This window comes from Sus scrofa, chromosome 11 (genome assembly GCF_000003025.6).
Source record: "Sus scrofa isolate TJ Tabasco breed Duroc chromosome 11, Sscrofa11.1, whole genome shotgun sequence".
Taxonomy (NCBI): Eukaryota; Metazoa; Chordata; class Mammalia; order Artiodactyla; family Suidae; genus Sus; species Sus scrofa.
In genome coordinates this window covers 22,618,056-22,634,919 of record NC_010453.5, presented here as the reverse complement: position 1 = coordinate 22,634,919, position 16,864 = coordinate 22,618,056, and the positions used below count along the sequence as shown (strand labels likewise).

At 42.6% G+C, this 16,864-nt stretch overlaps 1 protein-coding gene across 3 annotated transcripts in view; it reads right to left on the bottom strand.

Moving 5' to 3' along the window:
- Window positions 509–16,864, bottom strand: part of TSC22D1 (TSC22 domain family member 1) — a 115,620-nt gene continuing 99,264 nt past the window's right edge. Inside the window, exons 1-3 of one of the 3 annotated variants that reach the window (XM_003482894.4) lie at window positions 3,598–4,011; window positions 3,148–3,199; window positions 509–1,958 (exon numbers count right to left, since the gene is read on the bottom strand). In XM_003482894.4, the coding sequence (XP_003482942.1) occupies window positions 1,701–1,958; window positions 3,148–3,199; window positions 3,598–3,722 (435 nt within the window). In that variant the 5' untranslated portion in view covers window positions 3,723–4,011 and the 3' untranslated portion in view covers window positions 509–1,700. Of the gene's footprint in view, window positions 1,959–3,147; window positions 3,200–3,597; window positions 4,012–16,864 lie in introns of those variants that run through there. The other 2 variants (XM_021065612.1, XM_021065613.1) reach the window with 2 other exon arrangements.

Here is a 16,864-nt window from a genome sequence, read left to right as displayed (position 1 = left end):
AACCTGCCACCTCATGGGTTCCTAGACGGATTCATTTCCACTGTGCCACAAGACATTTCCACCTGACAGAGTTCTTAAGGTGGAAACTGGCTTCTCGAACTTCCCTCTTCGAATCCTAGTAGAGCTGCTTGTTGAGATTACACAGAATAAGGTTCACGCCCCTCAGCTGGTAAACACTGGAAGACCAGTCCTTCCATGGACTCCTAGAATTTGAAAGCCACAGGGGAACTTAGAGATGATCTCTCTCAATATCCCACCATCAGCCCTGAGGGGAGAAGCCCACTTGTCCAGGCCATCCGTCTGCAGATCTAAGCTCTTGCCTCCTTCACTACGACTCTTGCCTTACTGGCTGAAAGAACGCAAGATCTAATCCCTTTTACTTCTCCAGTCAAACCACCCCCCACCCCCCTGTTCAGGATTTCACTAGCCAAACTGTTTGCACTTTACTTGGAAATAATGGTGGAAGTGACCTGCAATTGTGTTAACACTGTACCATTGAAACACTTGGTTATCAACATTTTATATGCTTTATTGAAAGTTGACAAGTGCAACAGTTAAATACAGTGACACCTTACAACTGGGTAGAGAGCATGCACAGAAACATATGCATAGAGCTACTATACAGGTAATATGCAGGAACCCCTATTGGGAAATCCATTTCAACAGCTAGAACGCATCATTTTTCAAAGTATTCAACCAGCTCAATCAGAAAGACTTCAGTGAACAGGAACTGACTTCAAGATATTCAGCAGCTAGAAGAGTTCAGATTACACAAAGGGACTAACTGTGCCAAATTCTTAAAATCTCTTTCGTTTGGTGTGTTTTTCTTCACGGAGTATTTTGTAATGTAGATCTCTATATAAAAGACAAGCCACACCTCTTCAGACGGCCAATGAAACATCTAAATCTCAGTCTGTACAAGCTAAATAGTAGTTACAGTCCTCTATTGTACAAAATAGTTACACTACATACACAAATATACAATGAGCAAAACCACCTTCACGTTGATAGCCGAGGTGCCAGCTACCTGTCACCCTTCAGTCACTCTGGAATAGTCCCGCGTCATCCCTTGCTTTGGGAAGAGGCACAGTACTCTTGGGTTTTTGTTTCGTTTTTTTATGGATTTTGGTGACAGTCCTCAACGTGTACAATGACCTACGTTTCCCCTCCTCCGAGGTGAGATGAAGCTTCGGTCTTGACTTTCACCCCCCTTTCCGGTTCCTCGTGGGGGAGGAGCGAGAGGAGAGTCCAGTGGCGCTCCACGGCTTGGGGACTGCGTGCAGCACGCCAGGAGCAAGCACGACGACCTCTCGGAGGTGGGGGTAGGGGTAGGGGTGGGGGTGGAGGTGGGGGTGCGGAGCAGGGGAGGGGCGGAAAGGCACACAGCTCCTCAGCATGAATGAAACCATTTCTCACGGATCTGCCCCGCTGCATGAGGTCCCAGTACATCCATGCTAATTCTCTGGTTAACCTTTAAGTCGCCCAACTAAGAAACTTCTTCAAGCCAAAAGCACATGAGGGTTTAATACTGGAAAAAAGAGATAATGGCATATGTCAGTCTCACGTCTCTTTCGCAGCTGAGCATTGAAATGGGTGACCGTGGTGGAGGCGGACCCCCCCCTCCCCCAGCACATCCTCTCCGGTCGGTCGGTCAGTCGGTTCAGACAGCAGCAGCCAGTTCTGCGGGGGGGCCTAGGAGGCTACGCGGTCGGTCCTGAGCCCTGGGACGCTGGCTGGGCCGGGGGCTGTGTGGTCCCCTGGGGCTGTGTGGTGGCCGGCGGGGAGCCAGTCTGCAGCTGGGCCTGGAACTGGGCAAGCTGCTCCGGACTGGCCAGTGTCTTCAGCAGATTGTTTTCCTGCTCCAGCTGGGAATTTTTCTCTATTAGTTCTTTGATTTGCTCTTTGAGGACCTCCACTTCCTCTCTAACTGCATACATCAAATGGCTTTTCACCAGATCCTGCAAAGGAGACAGAGACAAAAAGGTTTAACTTACGGATTTACTGTTTCTCTGGACACTGACTTGCTAAAGCAGGATTTTGCATGGCTCTCCCGAACCATGTACGTATCTATTTACGTATCTTCCCTTTGGAGTGCATTTAACAGGCTCTAGGGGGAAATCTACGGACCACAACCCCAACTGTGCAGTACTTATGTTTAACGTATAAGGGATCGCGCTTTTTTAAAGTCTCTGCTTTCGGTGCAGCCAGTGATGCCTGGGGTCAGGTTTCCTACTTGCGATGGCAAAATGCGCCTCCGGGCTCGAGGGCTCTGCGCAGGGGCCGGGCCCAGGGACGTCCAGCCCCGGAGCAACGGTAGCCGGTTCCCCGCCCCCAAGTCCCTCCCTCCGCCCGCTGGACCGCCTCCCTCAGCACCGGCTGCAGCCAGTTTCTACCGAGCGTGTTGCCGCATTTTCCTCCCTCCACCCCCACGTTCCCCCTCTTTTTCGTGATTAAGCTGACATCACAGAAACCTGGGCAGCCGTCGCAGCCAATGGGCGCTCGAGTTATTTATAGCTCCGAATTAAAGGTTCGGAGTTTGCCTAGCAACAGTGGGCAGAGAATCCCGTGAGAAGAGCCACAGGCGCTGCTCCAATAACAAAGAACGGCCAAGGCGGAAATAAAAAATAGGAGAAATGCAGGCGCAGGCTGGGAAGATGAAACTTTTCTCCGGTTCTTCTTCATTGTGCAGTCGCCTCCACCACTGGGGATCCGTTTGTACCCGGTCTGGGAGGTCCTTTCCTGAGATCCCCACTTCTGGGGCCCTCCCCGCTTTCCCGGTGCCCCGGTAAATCTTAGGATTCCTAGTAGAGCCGCATCGCCAGAGATGTGCCCGCGACCGAAGGGCACGCCGGGCCAGCGCTTCCCTAGCAATTCCCCGGCAAAAAGGGACACCACTGCCGAAACCCCGGCAGTTGCGTGAAATCGGGCCAGGGAAGAATATTGAATACCCTGAGGGCCCCTTTCTCCCTCCTAAACAGCCAGGGTATGTGGCTTCACGCTGGCAGAATGGAGACAGTGCCGGCATTTCTATAAATGTATGGAGAGCAATCATCATCTTAACTAGGGGTGCACTCGTTCCATCCCAAGATACCTCGCTTTTTGTACTGTGCCCACATTTAGTACAAATGATTTTTAATCAGTACATACCATAGCTTGCTCGATTTTGTTGTCAATAGCTACCACACTTGCACCAGAAGAGCTGAAAAAAGGGAAAAAAAATCGATAAATGGAATTTATCTTGAACACCCAAGACAAAAAGGATTTCCCAATTCTGTGATGGTACTAGCATATTTTTTTTGAATATTCTCTAATGCTATGATCACCCTCCAGAAAACACCAGCCGCTCTCTTCCTAACGAATATCCAGACATTTCCCTATTTTAGTGAGCCACAAAGGCTCAATTACATAATGTGATAAAAGCCTGTTCTCTGGCCAGACCTGTAAAAAGAAGGCTATTCGGAACATTTCAAAAAGCAACAGCCATGTCACCGTAGTCTCTCAGCAATGGACAAAGGAATTCGCCTGGCTATTTTTCACCTGCATTATTACAAGTAGCTCACGAGTAAATTTAAAGAAACTATCCCATCCGACATTTACCTATTGTCAAGTCTCACAGAGGCGTTTTCAGTCCCGAGCAAGGATGACAAGAAAGAAATTGAAAAATGTCTCAGTTGGTAAACTCCTAGATCCATCGCCACTGGTCTACACCATTGGGATTTCATGCAATTGCAGCCAAAAAACACCCTCGCAGGAAAAAAATTAAAAAAGAGGGAATTCTAGAGGCCTTGTTTGAGCTAGATAAAAATCTTCTAGCTTTATGCGGCTCAGGGAGAAACAGAAAACAGCAACCCTAATTGAAAGAAACCCGGCTTCTGGGGCTTGGCGATTCCGGGAAGATGCAGATCCAACTGCTGTGCGGAGAAGGCTCCCAGGTCGGCAGCCGGGCTCCACTAGGCTCTAGACTAGGACTCCCAGTCTCCGTGCAAAATATATGCAGGGAAGAGCCGCGCCGATTGGACAGCACGCTGTTGGAACCGCCCCCTTCTCCCTTCCCCGCCCTCCTCCCGCTTCCCCGCCTTCCTCCCCACCCCCACCCCGCCCCCAGCCTCAGATCCGCTCCTCCGGTGGGCTGGCGGCTCTCAGAGGGGCCGGGATACAGGGCAGCTAAGGCCTCCACGATCAAGGAAAGATGGAGCAGTGCTACGGTAGAAAATGCCAAAGGGCCCTGAAAAAGACGACTGGGGCCCCGCACGTGCTTACGTTTAAGGGAATCAGACCCCCGTTCCTGGAGCTGCCTGTACCGGTGGCAGTCGAACGGGAAAAGCTGCTTATTTGCAACCAGAACTGTCTGAGTAACTGGGCATGCCCAGTCCCACCACTAAAGACTTGCAGGAGCCTGAGTGTCTCGATTTCAATTATCTGGTTCTTACAGACAGCAGTAATAGGATTTTATAGACGTTTTATTTATAAGGTAAAAACCATACTGTAATAATACTTTTTTTTAAGCCAGTGAATTTTAGAGGAAAAAAAAAAAACATAACATCTCCTTTTTGAGAGAGTCTACCTTCCCGTGAAATTATCAGTTATTTAGGAATAAAACAAGAAACCACTACATAGTCTTTGCTAGGCATATATAAATTGAGACCAAAAGCAATCCACCAGATAAAATCAGGCAGACCTTTCCAAAATGTCCCTAGAGCCATAAACCTTAAAATTGCATCTCCTTCTTCCATTTTTAGCTAGAAAAAAAAAAAAAAAATCAATCCACAGGTTGAATCCTGCCTACATAGATCTATTTTCAGTTAAGTCCCTAAGGCGAGTTTTTGGACGTTAAATGCAATTCCTACAAGACTCAGTCTTTTTAGAGGAACTGAAAACTGTAAAGTATGTATGTCACCTTTATGGCTACACTGATCAAAGAATTTAATTCCCTTTTCCAAACCAAAATCAGAGACCTGGGTGTAAAATAGCTTAACCCCTTACGTAATTTCTTCTATTAATTTAAAATATTTGAAAGGATGTATCACACTGAGGTTATAATTTGATATGTCTAAAGCCTTAAATGCACTTGATTATTACAAATTATAAAGTTTGCAATTCAATACATTTAAGGTACATTTAAACTTCTACAATACTGCCCTCTAATGGCAAAATCCTATAAAAACAGAAACCAAGAAAACTACAAATACTAATCTGTAAGCAAGTTGTATCATCACAATTCCAAGAAAAAATTTCACCACAGAACATACCTATGTGCATATTCAGTTTACACACACACATGCATACACACAGTCACACACATGGAGTTTTTTTCTCTCCGAAACAAGCATTTTCCCTCAAGCAGCATCCTTTAATTTAGGAAACTTTGGTTGCCATTGGAGCTTCATGGACATTCTTTTAAGTTGACCCAGTGTTGGCAGAGTGTACTTGGTTTTAGAAATTGTCCAAAGTGGTTAGGAACCAAATCTGGTACCTGATGAAAGGGCAATGCCCTTTGGAGCTAGAAAAATCAAAGCAGTACCATTCTTTTTCCATTGTAAGGTTCATATTGTTCTCCACATTTGTTTTTGCTTTTTTGAATAATAAATAATATTCAAATGATATTGAAATATGTGTTGGCATATTTATAACTTAACTATTTAAATAAATATTTATATGATCTCATATGATAAAAATTTATGAGAAAGGCACCTATTTTTAAGTAAAAGGAAACGGTAGCTCAAAAATCATAATTTGGGAGGCAGAAATGCCATCCCTGTCTATGAATGGTAGGCACAGTTATTATTTACTACATGATAGTTTGTATATTTTGAAAGTTACAGTTATCACTAAAACTATGGGATTAACTCATTGACATATTTAAGTGGAATGACAACTGGACAGGAAAAGTTATTAAAGCATCATCCTGGGTGTAAAAAGAGCTTAAAAAACCAAAACTCTACGGTCATAAAAAGACAGGAATTTTAAATTCCCACTGAAAGTTTAAGATTACTACATTAACTGAATTTTATTTATTCATGATGTTCTTGAAAGCAAACAGAAAGAAACAAGTTGATTATATTTTCATTTCATTCATTCCAACTGATCAGCCAAGTATGAAGCTATAGGAGCCAATATCTGAACCCTAGTCTGTTTCACCCAACTCTCTACAGTGGGACATTTTGGTCACCATCGATACTTTGCAATCTTAGACAGACTTGCAAAAAATATCTTTGTGCACATATCCACAAACATTTGTGCACAATCTCTGGAGAATTTAGTGGGCTAAAAGATACACAACCAAAAATATGATGAGAGGTCCATTTCTTTTCCTGTCTTTCACATAATGCGCTGGGTTCAGATTTTTATAAAAAAACTGAAAAGACGTAATTTCAAAAAAAAAAAAGTGATTGGAGGAAAGCTCCATGTCAGAAAACTCATGGATCTGAAATGCCTGGAGCCCAGGCAACTAAAATTACTTCCTAGGCATTACAAGAGGTGCTTTTGTTTGCCAAACAGCACACCTTTGAGTCTAGTGCCCAGAGCTTAAGCAGGACCAGCTGATAGGCCAGGACAGACACCCCCATGCCTCCAGGGGGATCCCTAAGGACCCAGGTGATACTGGTCACCTTCAGGCACTGGGCAGGGATCAGGAAGTCTCCCTCCAGTGAAGGATCTGGGGCACAGGAAAGAGCCTGGACCTTTGCCATTGGGATGGTCTTTGCTGCTGATTTTGTTTTTCTGTTGTTTTTGCCCTGAAAGACTTTTTACCTGCATTCCAACTTAGTCACTTCTGCATACTGGTAGCACGGGATGCTAATTCAGTCACATGTGCTCTAGTTCCAAACTTGATCTAACTTGGCCAATGTAGCTACAGCTGGGGATCCAGCACTCAAACAGCATAACCGCTTTCTTCCTCTGTCCAAACTCCTGGCAAATCTAAAGTGACTGCCAGGGAAGAGGCTAAAGGACACCACCCCACGCCTGACCCAATCAATCACCACTGTCTAGGGCCTACGTGTCACCTCCCCTTTCCTAGTTTATTCTCTCGCTAGATGCTGAGCGTAAAGTTACCAAGTTTAGCTAATGAAACTACTGGACTCCCAGTTAGGGCTGACTTGCAGATAAACAACGAATAATGTTTCAGTGTTTGGGTCCCACATACTATCTGAACCGGAAACAATGTTCAAGAAATCAAAACAGGAAAATGCAACCATATTTTAAATTTCCTTGATTTCCAGAGAAAAGTTGGAAGACAAAATTGAGAAAACCTTCCAAAAGTCGAACAAAAGAAAAACAGATGGAGTTGAAAGACACAAGGGACTAAAAGGATCAATCTTGGAGGCCCAACATCAAAACACAATGAACTCTGAAAAACAGAGAACAGAGGGAAGGAAATTAGCAAAGAAATCATTGTAGAAATTTTTCAGAACTGAAGGGTACAAGACTCTAGATCAAACAGCTACCACAATCAAGGAAAAGGGCCCTGAACAAAGCACATCATCACAAAACTAAAGATCGTTACTATTCGGGACAGAGATAATCCTGAAAGCTTCCAAACAAAAAAACAGGGTAAAAACATGGGGAACTAGTATGAGAATGGTTTCATGGTTAGCTGCCACAAAACAATGGAGTAAATGGCTATAAAATTCGAAGAGAAAAAGGGTTTTCACTTGGCCAAGTCATTTAAGTATAAATGGAGAATGAAAACATATTTTCGGACATTTTAAACACCCGAATGGAACTGCAAAGCAAGAAAAGGGGTTTAGGAGTTCCCGTCGTGGCTCAGTGGTTAATGAATCCGACTAGGAACCACGAGGTTGTGAGTTTGATCCCTGGCCTTGCTCAGTGGGTTAAAGATCCCGGGTTGCTGTGAGCTGTGGTGTAGGTCGCAGACTCAGCTCGGATTCTGAGTTGCTGTGGCTGTGGTGTAGGCTGGCAGCTACAGCTCCGATTAGACCCCTAGCCTGGGAATCTTCATATGCTGCAGGTGCGGCCCTAGAAAAGACCAAAAAAAAAAAAAGAAAGAAAAGAAAAGGGGTTTAAAGCAAGGTGAGTAAGTTCTACACATCTGCTGGTGCTTCAAGGCAACAGCGCTGGACACGTAAAACTTTGTTAAGAGGGTGGGTCTCAAGTTACACGTTCTTTCCACAATAAAAAAAAAAATGTGTGTGTGTGTGTTTGCTTTTTGAGGCCACACCTACAGCATATGGAGGTTCCCAGGCTAGGAATAGAGTCCGAGCTGCAGCTGCCAGCCTACACCGCCGCCACAGCAATGTAGGATCTGAGCTGCATTTGCGACCTACACCACAGCTCACAGCAACACTGGATCCTTAACCCACTGAGTGAAACCAGGGATCTAACCTGCGTCCTCCTGGATACCAGTCGGGTTTGTTTCTGCAGCACTACAACAGGAATTCCTAAAATAAAATTTTTATAAAATCAAGAAATACTGAATATTTGAAAAGAGAGGGAAAACAAAGAGGCATAGGAAACACAAACCAGGAACTCGAATGCTGGAAAGGAAGGGAACTAACAGGATGATGGGGAAGGAAATCCGGGGATGACAAGTGCTCAGCAAGCCTAAGCAGTCAGTGGTGTGTAACGTGTGCAAAGGGAGCCTCTGGGAATAATAATAATAATAAACAGAAAGATGATCTAATACATCCGAGCATTTGCAGAGGCAGGGGGACTGCAGCCAGGTACGGGACAGACCTAATGGAGCAACTAGATAAATTCAAAGACAGTTTTACAAGAAAAAAAAAAAAAAAAAAGTATGCTTGTAAATAAAATCTACATGACTATATTCATTCTTAAAAACTTCCAGGGTTTTTAACTTTACAAAAGGTAACTTTAGGAGTTCCCGCTGTGGCACTGCGGGTTAAGAATCCGGCTGCCATGGCTCAGGTTGTTGCAGAGGCAAGGGTTTGATCTCCGGCCCAGCGAAGTGGGTTAAAGGATCTGGCACTGTTGCAGCTGTGGCTTAGATTCAATTCCTGGCCCCGGGAACTTCCATAGGCTGAGGGTGCGACCATTTAAAAAAAAAAGGTAACTTTATTGGGAAGGTGGTGGGAAGGAGAAATGTGTGGTAAGAATGGTTTAAAGGGGTTAAATCCTAATCTACTACTGCTTGCTTATAAAATACTTACACTTGAAAAAGCAAGAAATAACCATATAAATATGTGACATGAACATGTGTGGGTAAGTACAAGAAAGCAAAAAAAATTAAAAGGGGCTGCCTCTGAGGAACAGACTGGGGGACTGGAAAAGGGGAATTGGCTTTTTTTTTTTCTTTCTATTCACAGAATGGCATTGCAGAGGTATTGGTCTGATGTAATGCAAACTATAGCATTTGGAGTGGACAAGCAATGAGATCCTGCTGTGTAGCACAGCAGATTTCAGATGTGCTGTGTAGCACATCTCATTGCTTGTGATGGAACATGATGGAGGATAATGTGAGAAAAAGAATATATATATATATATATATATAGTAGAGCAGAAACTGACAGAACATTATAAATCAACTTTAATCATTTTGTTTTTTTTTAATTTCCAAAGAAGGAAACGAAACCCAGCCAACCAACCAACTAACAACAACAACCATTTCAAGGTACAAGAGAGAGAATGGGATCGGCAGGAAGGTTCCCCTGCTCCCAGGCTTCACCTGAGTCCTTTGCAGCACATGTGAGGCTGGAGAGGAGCCACTCCAAAGGAGCAGGCAGACCAATTTAGAGAAATCACACAGGGTTGGGAAAAGTTGGTGTTACCACCAGCCTGAGTTAAAAGCAAACAAACAAACAAACAAACAAAAGACCCGTAAACAGAGGGCACTGGAGAGTTGGAAGAATATTGCCAAAGTCGTGGGGAAAAGTTAGTTCTAGACTGAAGGGCATTTTGGTTTTGTGTAAAGCGGTTTAAAAGGCAGCCTTGAAAAGATCAAACTGTTTCCCAAGTAACTTAATTTTTTTCCCCAAACAAGACTTAGGAATATTAAATAAAATACAGTTAGCAACCCATAATTTACAATATCTGGCATCCAATGAAGAGTATCAGGCACACAAACAAGCGGGGAAATATGACTCATAATGAGGAGGAAAATCAATCAAAATGACCTAGCTATGACAAAGATGACATAATTTGTAGATAAAGACGTTAAAATAATTATTGTAACCAGATTTCAGATGTTCAAGAGGTAGAGGTAAACCTTAGCATATTAAGTAGAGGTATGGAAGGTATAAGGAAAACACAGATTAGCGGTGTGAAGATGAAAAATACAATTTGAGCAGAAAAATCTCCTGCATGGGATGAACAGCAGATGAGACAGGGCAGAAGAAATATTAGTGATATATCAGCCGCAGAAACTATCCAAAACAAAACACAGAGAGAGAAAAAAAAAAAAAAAAAAAAACCAACAACAACACTGAAAAAAAGAACAAGAGAAAAAAAGAAGCATCATTCGACTGTGGAGCCATTTCAAGCAACCAAATAAATCTTTAGTGAAGTCCCTAAAGAAGAGAAGAGGCAAGGAGAGAGGAAAAATATTTGAAGCAATAATGGCAATTTCCCCCAAATTTTATTAAAAAAAAAAAAAAAAACAACTACACATCCAAGAGGCTAAACAAACCTCAAGCAAGAGAACTGTAAAGCCAGCCACAGCAAAATGTATCATAATCAAGTGGCTTAAAACCAGCAATAAAGAGATCACCTTAAAAGGAGACCAGAGCAAAGACCTGGATGATACACAGAGCAACAAAGATAAGATAGGGAGCAGACTTCTGGCTGCGAGACGATGGTGCAACCATCTTTCAAGTGCTGAAAGGAAATTTTGAAAAGCCTGTCAACCTGGGACGTCTATGCCCAGTGAAAATAGCTGTCAAAAATGAACACGTAATTCTTTTTCAGTCACCCAAAAGCTGGAAGGTCTCAATCAATGAAAGACCCGCACTCTTTAAGAAATTTTAAAGTTAAGTCCTTCAGGCAGAAGGAAAATGATGCCAGATGAAATTTAGATAAACACGAAAGAATGAAAAGCATCAGAAATGGGAACTATGTCATTCAATACAAAAAATATTTCCCTTAACTATTTGCATCTCTTTTAAAAGATAATTGTTTACAGCAAAAATAATAACAACATATGAGTTAATAAAAATGATGACAATGGCTGGGTTAGTAACAGTGAGGAGCTCTATCATATGCAGACGTAAAAGGTGTGACAGAAATAGAACACAGGCCAGGAGGAGAGAAGGGAAGGATACTGCCGTAAGGTTCTTATATTATTTGTAAGTAGATATGACCAGTTATAGATGCACGCTAAAAACTCCAAAGTAACGACTAAAATAATAATACAAAGAGTTACAGCTAATAAGCCAATAAAGGAGACAAAATAGAATCATTAGAAAAATTGCAATCTCAAAGAAGTAGAAAAGAGGAATAAAGAACCAACATTTTTAAAATAGCAAGATAATCGATTTAAAGCAATTATAGCAATAATGCCATTAAATGTAAATATCTCAATTAGGCACGTTAATTAAAAGGCAGAGATTATCAGACTGGATTAAAAAAAAAAGAAAGACACAACTATTGCTGCCTTTTAAGAAATAATACTTTAAACATAAAGGCATAAATAGGTAAAATTAGAGAATCACGGAGATTTTCTACATTAAAAATAATGAAAAGAATTAATGCTTCCCCTCTAAGACTAGGAAAAAAAGGCAAGAATAGCCTCAGCAATGGTTTTCAATATCATACTGGAGGTAATAGTAATAGGCAGGCAATAAGCCAACCAAAAAAAAAAAAAAAAAAAAAGAAGGAGTGAGAGAGGGAAGTAGGGAAGAAAAAGGAAGAATGAACAAAAGAATGGGCATCCAGATTGGAAAGGAAAAAAAACTATTTTATTCACAGATAATATGACTGGCTATACAGGAAATCCCAAAGAATGTACAAAAATACAAAAAACTACAAGAACTAACAATAGGTATATTCATCAAGGTGACAGGATAAAAGTTCAATATATAAAAATCAATTGTATTTCTATGTATTAGCTGGAACAACTAAAAGCTGAAATTTTTTAAAGTTCCATTTAGCATTTCATAAAAGTACATGAAATAGGTATAAATAACAAAATGTGTAGAAAATCTGTATGCTGAAAACTATGAAACATTGAGAAAGTAATCAGAACGAATCAAACGAGTGCTGAGCTATACTGGGTTCACCAACTGAAGAGTCAATATTGTTAACAGGTCAATTCCCTCTCCTTCCAATGAATGCATAGATTCAGCGTAATCCCAACCAAGATTCCAGGAAGACTTTTTATTGAAAATGACAACGTGATTCTAAAATTTATATGTAACAGTAAAGGAAGTGGAACAAGCAAAACAATTTTAGAATAAAGGTAAGGGATTTCCACTCAAGACTTTCTGTAAAGCCACTCTCATCAATTAATACAACACTGTAAGTCAACTCTACTCCAATAAAACTAAAAAAGGCTACTCTCATCAAGACAGCGTGGTATTAGTAAAAGGACAGATGTGTCGAGCAATATAATAGAACAGGTAAGAAACAGTCCCGCACATATATGGCAAATTGATTTCACAAAGAGGTAAAGGTGAGTCAGTGCAGAAGGATAATCTTTTCAAGAAACAGAGCTGAAACAACTGGAGAGCCACATTAAAAACAAACAGGAATTCCCATCATGGCACAGTGGGAAAGAATCCGACTAGGAACCATGAGTTTCGGGTTCGATCCCTGGCCTTGCGCAGTGGGTTAAGGATCTTGTGTTGCTGTGAGCTGTGGTGTAGGTCGCAGACGTGGCTCAGTCCCAGTGTTGCTGTGGCTGTGGCCAGCAGCTATAACTCTGATTCAACCCCTAGCCTGGGACCCTCCATATGCTGCAGGTGCAGTGCTAAAAAGCAAAATAAATAAAAACAAACAATTTGATCCATTCCTTCCACATATAAAATGTTAACTTGAAATGGATCATAGACTTAAATGTAAATCTCAAACCACAAAAATTCTATAAGAAAACAAGAGAAATCTTTGGGATCTTGGCTTACGCTAAGAGTTCTTAGATATGACATGAAAAGTATCATCCATAAAAGAAAAAAAACAATAAACTGGACTTTGGGAAAATGAAGAATTTGTTGTTGGAAAGACACTGTTGTAAGAATGAAAATATAGAGACAGTAATTAAATACTGCAATTCACACATCTGATAAAGGACCTATATCCAGCACATATAACAAACTCTTAAAACCCAATAGCAAGAAAACAAACAACACTTTTTTTAAAAAAAATGGGCAAAAGACACCTTATCAAAGAAGATATATGTTTGGTAAATAGCACATGGAAAAAAAGCTAAACATCATTAATCATTAAGGGAATGTCATCTAAAACCATAATGAAATACAGCAACACATATGCTAGAGTAGCTAAAATTAAAAAAAAAAATTTAAACCTAAAAATATCAGCTGTTGGGCATGTCAACTGGAGCAGCAGTTGTTGGTGATTAAAATGTAGGAGAACTAACACAGGTATATTGACACCACAGGGTCCCTAAAGCCCCTATGAGGACAAAAACATTGAACAAATTATCTGCTTAGTGTGAGAATTCCAAAAATCCTAACAAAATATTAGCAAATTCAAATATAACTCTTTTATTTATTTAGGTACACCCATATATAGTATATAAGATTCTCTCTCTCCCTCCTCCCTCCCTCTACGTGCTCCCTCTTTTTGTCTTTTTAGGGCCATAGGTGTGTGGCATATGGAGGTCCCCAGGCTAGGGGTCGAATCAGAGCTACAGCTGCAGGCCTACACCACAGCCACAGCAACACCAGATCCGAGCCGCATCTTTGACCTACACCACAGTTCATGGCAATGCCGGATCCTTAATCCACTGTGCGGGGCCAGGGATCGAATCTGTGTGCTCATGGATACTCGTCAGGTTCATTACCACTGAGCCACAAGAGGAATTCCCTATACATATATTTTTCCTGTATATTTTCTCTCAACAGTTTCGATTACTCTTATTTTACAATTCTAGAAACAACCTCTGGTTCTTCCATATCTGTCTGCACATGTCTGTCTGTCTTTGCTTTATAACTACTAATTCCAAAAGAATTGTCCATTTTCTAAAAGAGTCAATAGGATTCAAATGGTTAACATTCTCTTTTTCTCCTTTGTATCTTCGTGAAAATAAGCTCCTCAAAGCCAAGTTTCTTCATACATCACCACTTTTGCCAAATTGTGGTAGATTATGAAAATCAGAAGCCACAGGCACAAAGGGCTTCACAGATTTAGAAACCAAATGCTATTCTAAATAAAACATCTGAAGATGTGAAAAGCCGTCCTGATTATGATGTGCTATTTCAAGAACCTCGTGCCAGTCTCCGATCAGAAATGAAAACCATTTCTATTTCACTTTTGCACAGCTATGGCAAAGAGATGCTTTGAGCTCTTCTACTTTTTAAAAGTAACTGGTTACTTTAAGCTAATTCCCACCCGGCCCCACTGAATTCCGTAAGATAACAACACAGTGATGAGCAGTGGAGAAGGAAGAGCCCGTGGGAAGCAGATGAACCTTTATTCTGCACCCACAGAACCACCTATGGCCATTAGAGCTGATCCTTGGTGATCCTAAAACAGTAAGATGAAGCTCAGTAAAATACAGCTCAATAGCTGTATTTACAAAGGTGAAGCTAAATCCTAGAGGATCACGCAGCTCCTGAATTTTGACTGCAGTACAGACTTAGGTAAGATTAACAAATTGGAAAAGGTAGCTCTGTGCTAAGGACACTGCGTGTTTGGTTAAGTTCCTTCTGCTTCGATCAAGGGACCTGTTTCCATATTACGATCTCTTAGACTGCAGCTCTGTGACTTCACTGGGACCTGAGGGTTTCTTTAATTGGTCTATGCAGAATTTTAGAGCTGAAATGGCCCCATGAGATTCTAATTTCCTGATTCTGTAGGTTTAGACACTGAAGCTCGAAGGCACTGTGTGGGCTGGGCAGTGTTTCTCTAATTCACTGTAGGCCAGGCCAGAGAACCGGCCTCGGATTCAACAGGCTGTCCTCTCGACCAGGAACTCGGGGGTCATACACAGGTCTAAACAAGGGAGTCTTGGTGTTGGGGGACTCAGGTGGAGCTCTCTCCTGCCAGTCTCAGTGGAATCTGAGTAATCACGTCAAGCCACCCATTTTACAGATGAAGCAACTGTGTGGGGACCAGAGCCAGAGCCCCCGGTGGCATATGGGGGTGGCAGCCTGGCTGCTCGGTTTCCAGGCCTTGCCCTGAGCAGAGATGTTGAAAGCTGCCCCCCCACCCCACCCCTTGGTATTATTAGATTATGGGGGCTGGAGAGGCTGACCGGCCCCAGCCGAGTCCCAGTGCCAGTGAATTTCCCCGTCTGAGGAGGGGCCTTCCAGCCGCTGGGAGGAGGTCCTGGAGGGAGGGGGACCCACGACAGATGCACAGACCCAGCCTGCGGATGAGCATGTCACTTCGTGCCCCAGATGGATTTTTCAAACATCTTTTCATAAGCCCTGGTAGTTCCTCGGAGAGCCCTTAAGAGCTGTGAGAAGGACCAAAGGGAACCCAAATGGGCCAGAGAGCAAAATTCACTCATGAAGAAGGCAGGCACGGAGTTCCCATTGAGGCTCAGCAGGTTAAGGACCCGGTGTAGTCTCTGTGAGGATGCAGGTTCAATACCTGGCCTTACTCAGTGGGTTAAGGATCCTGAGTTGCTGTGGCGTAGGCCTGCTGCTGCAGCTATGATTCAGCCCCTAGCCGGGGTACTCCCATATGGCATAGGTATGGACGCAAAAAGAAAAAGACGTTTTTTTTTTTTTAAATAATTAAGAAGGCAGGGAGGATGTGTCCCCAGGCATGTGGCCAGGACCAGGAGGAGAACTCAGCCTTATCAGCATATCATGCCAAGTCCCTCAATGTCTCAATACAGGCCCCAGAGAGCTTTCTTCTCCGTGGTCCTCACCTGGGATCCCCTGCCCATCTCTCGGCCAGAAGGTGGATCCGACATCACTACCTTCCTCTTCATTCACAAGTAAGTCCGAGTGAGAAGCCAGTGTCATGAAAATAATAAAGTGCTTCGTGGCTGCTAAGGCCAGTGGAGTGGGAAGTACAAATTTATATATATGTATATATATATATATATATATATTTTTTTTTTTTTTTGGTCTTTTTAGGGCTGTACCTGTGGCACATGGACATTCCCAGGCTCGGGGTCTAATCGGAGCTGCAGCTGCCAGCCTGCACCACAGCCACAACAACGCCAGATGCAAGCCACACCTGAGACCTACACCAGAGCTCATGGCAACGCTGGATCCTTAACCCAGAGAGCGAGGCCAGAGATCAAACCTGCGTCCTCATGGATGCTAGTCAGGTTTGTAACCCACTGAGCCACAATGGGAACTCCCTGAACTAAGTCTTAACAACCCAAATGAGGCTAAGTAACCAAAAATCACTGAAAATTTACAGAACTCAAGCGAGACACTGTGAAGTGGCCCCACTATGAAACAAAAAGAAGGGATTTCCAAAGGGCGAATCTGGTGGCAATTATGAGAAAAAGAAAGCTGCTGCACATTCATACTCCTGAAAATGAAGAATTTTCAATAAACTGGCTATCCATGCATTTTCTTATGTAAACCTTACAGTAACGCTGAGGTGGTAGGTACCATTCTTTTCTTCACTTAAAGCAAAGAAAACTGAGGCCTACGGCGGCCAACCACCACCCAAGGTAACATAACACTGAAATAAACAGCAGAGCCAAGACCCAAACTTGAGCCAGCTGACTCTCCTATAGAGCGTGAGGCCACGACTAGGCTGTTTCTAGATGCCTCAGAAATGCCCACTTCAGGGAACTTAGTGAACT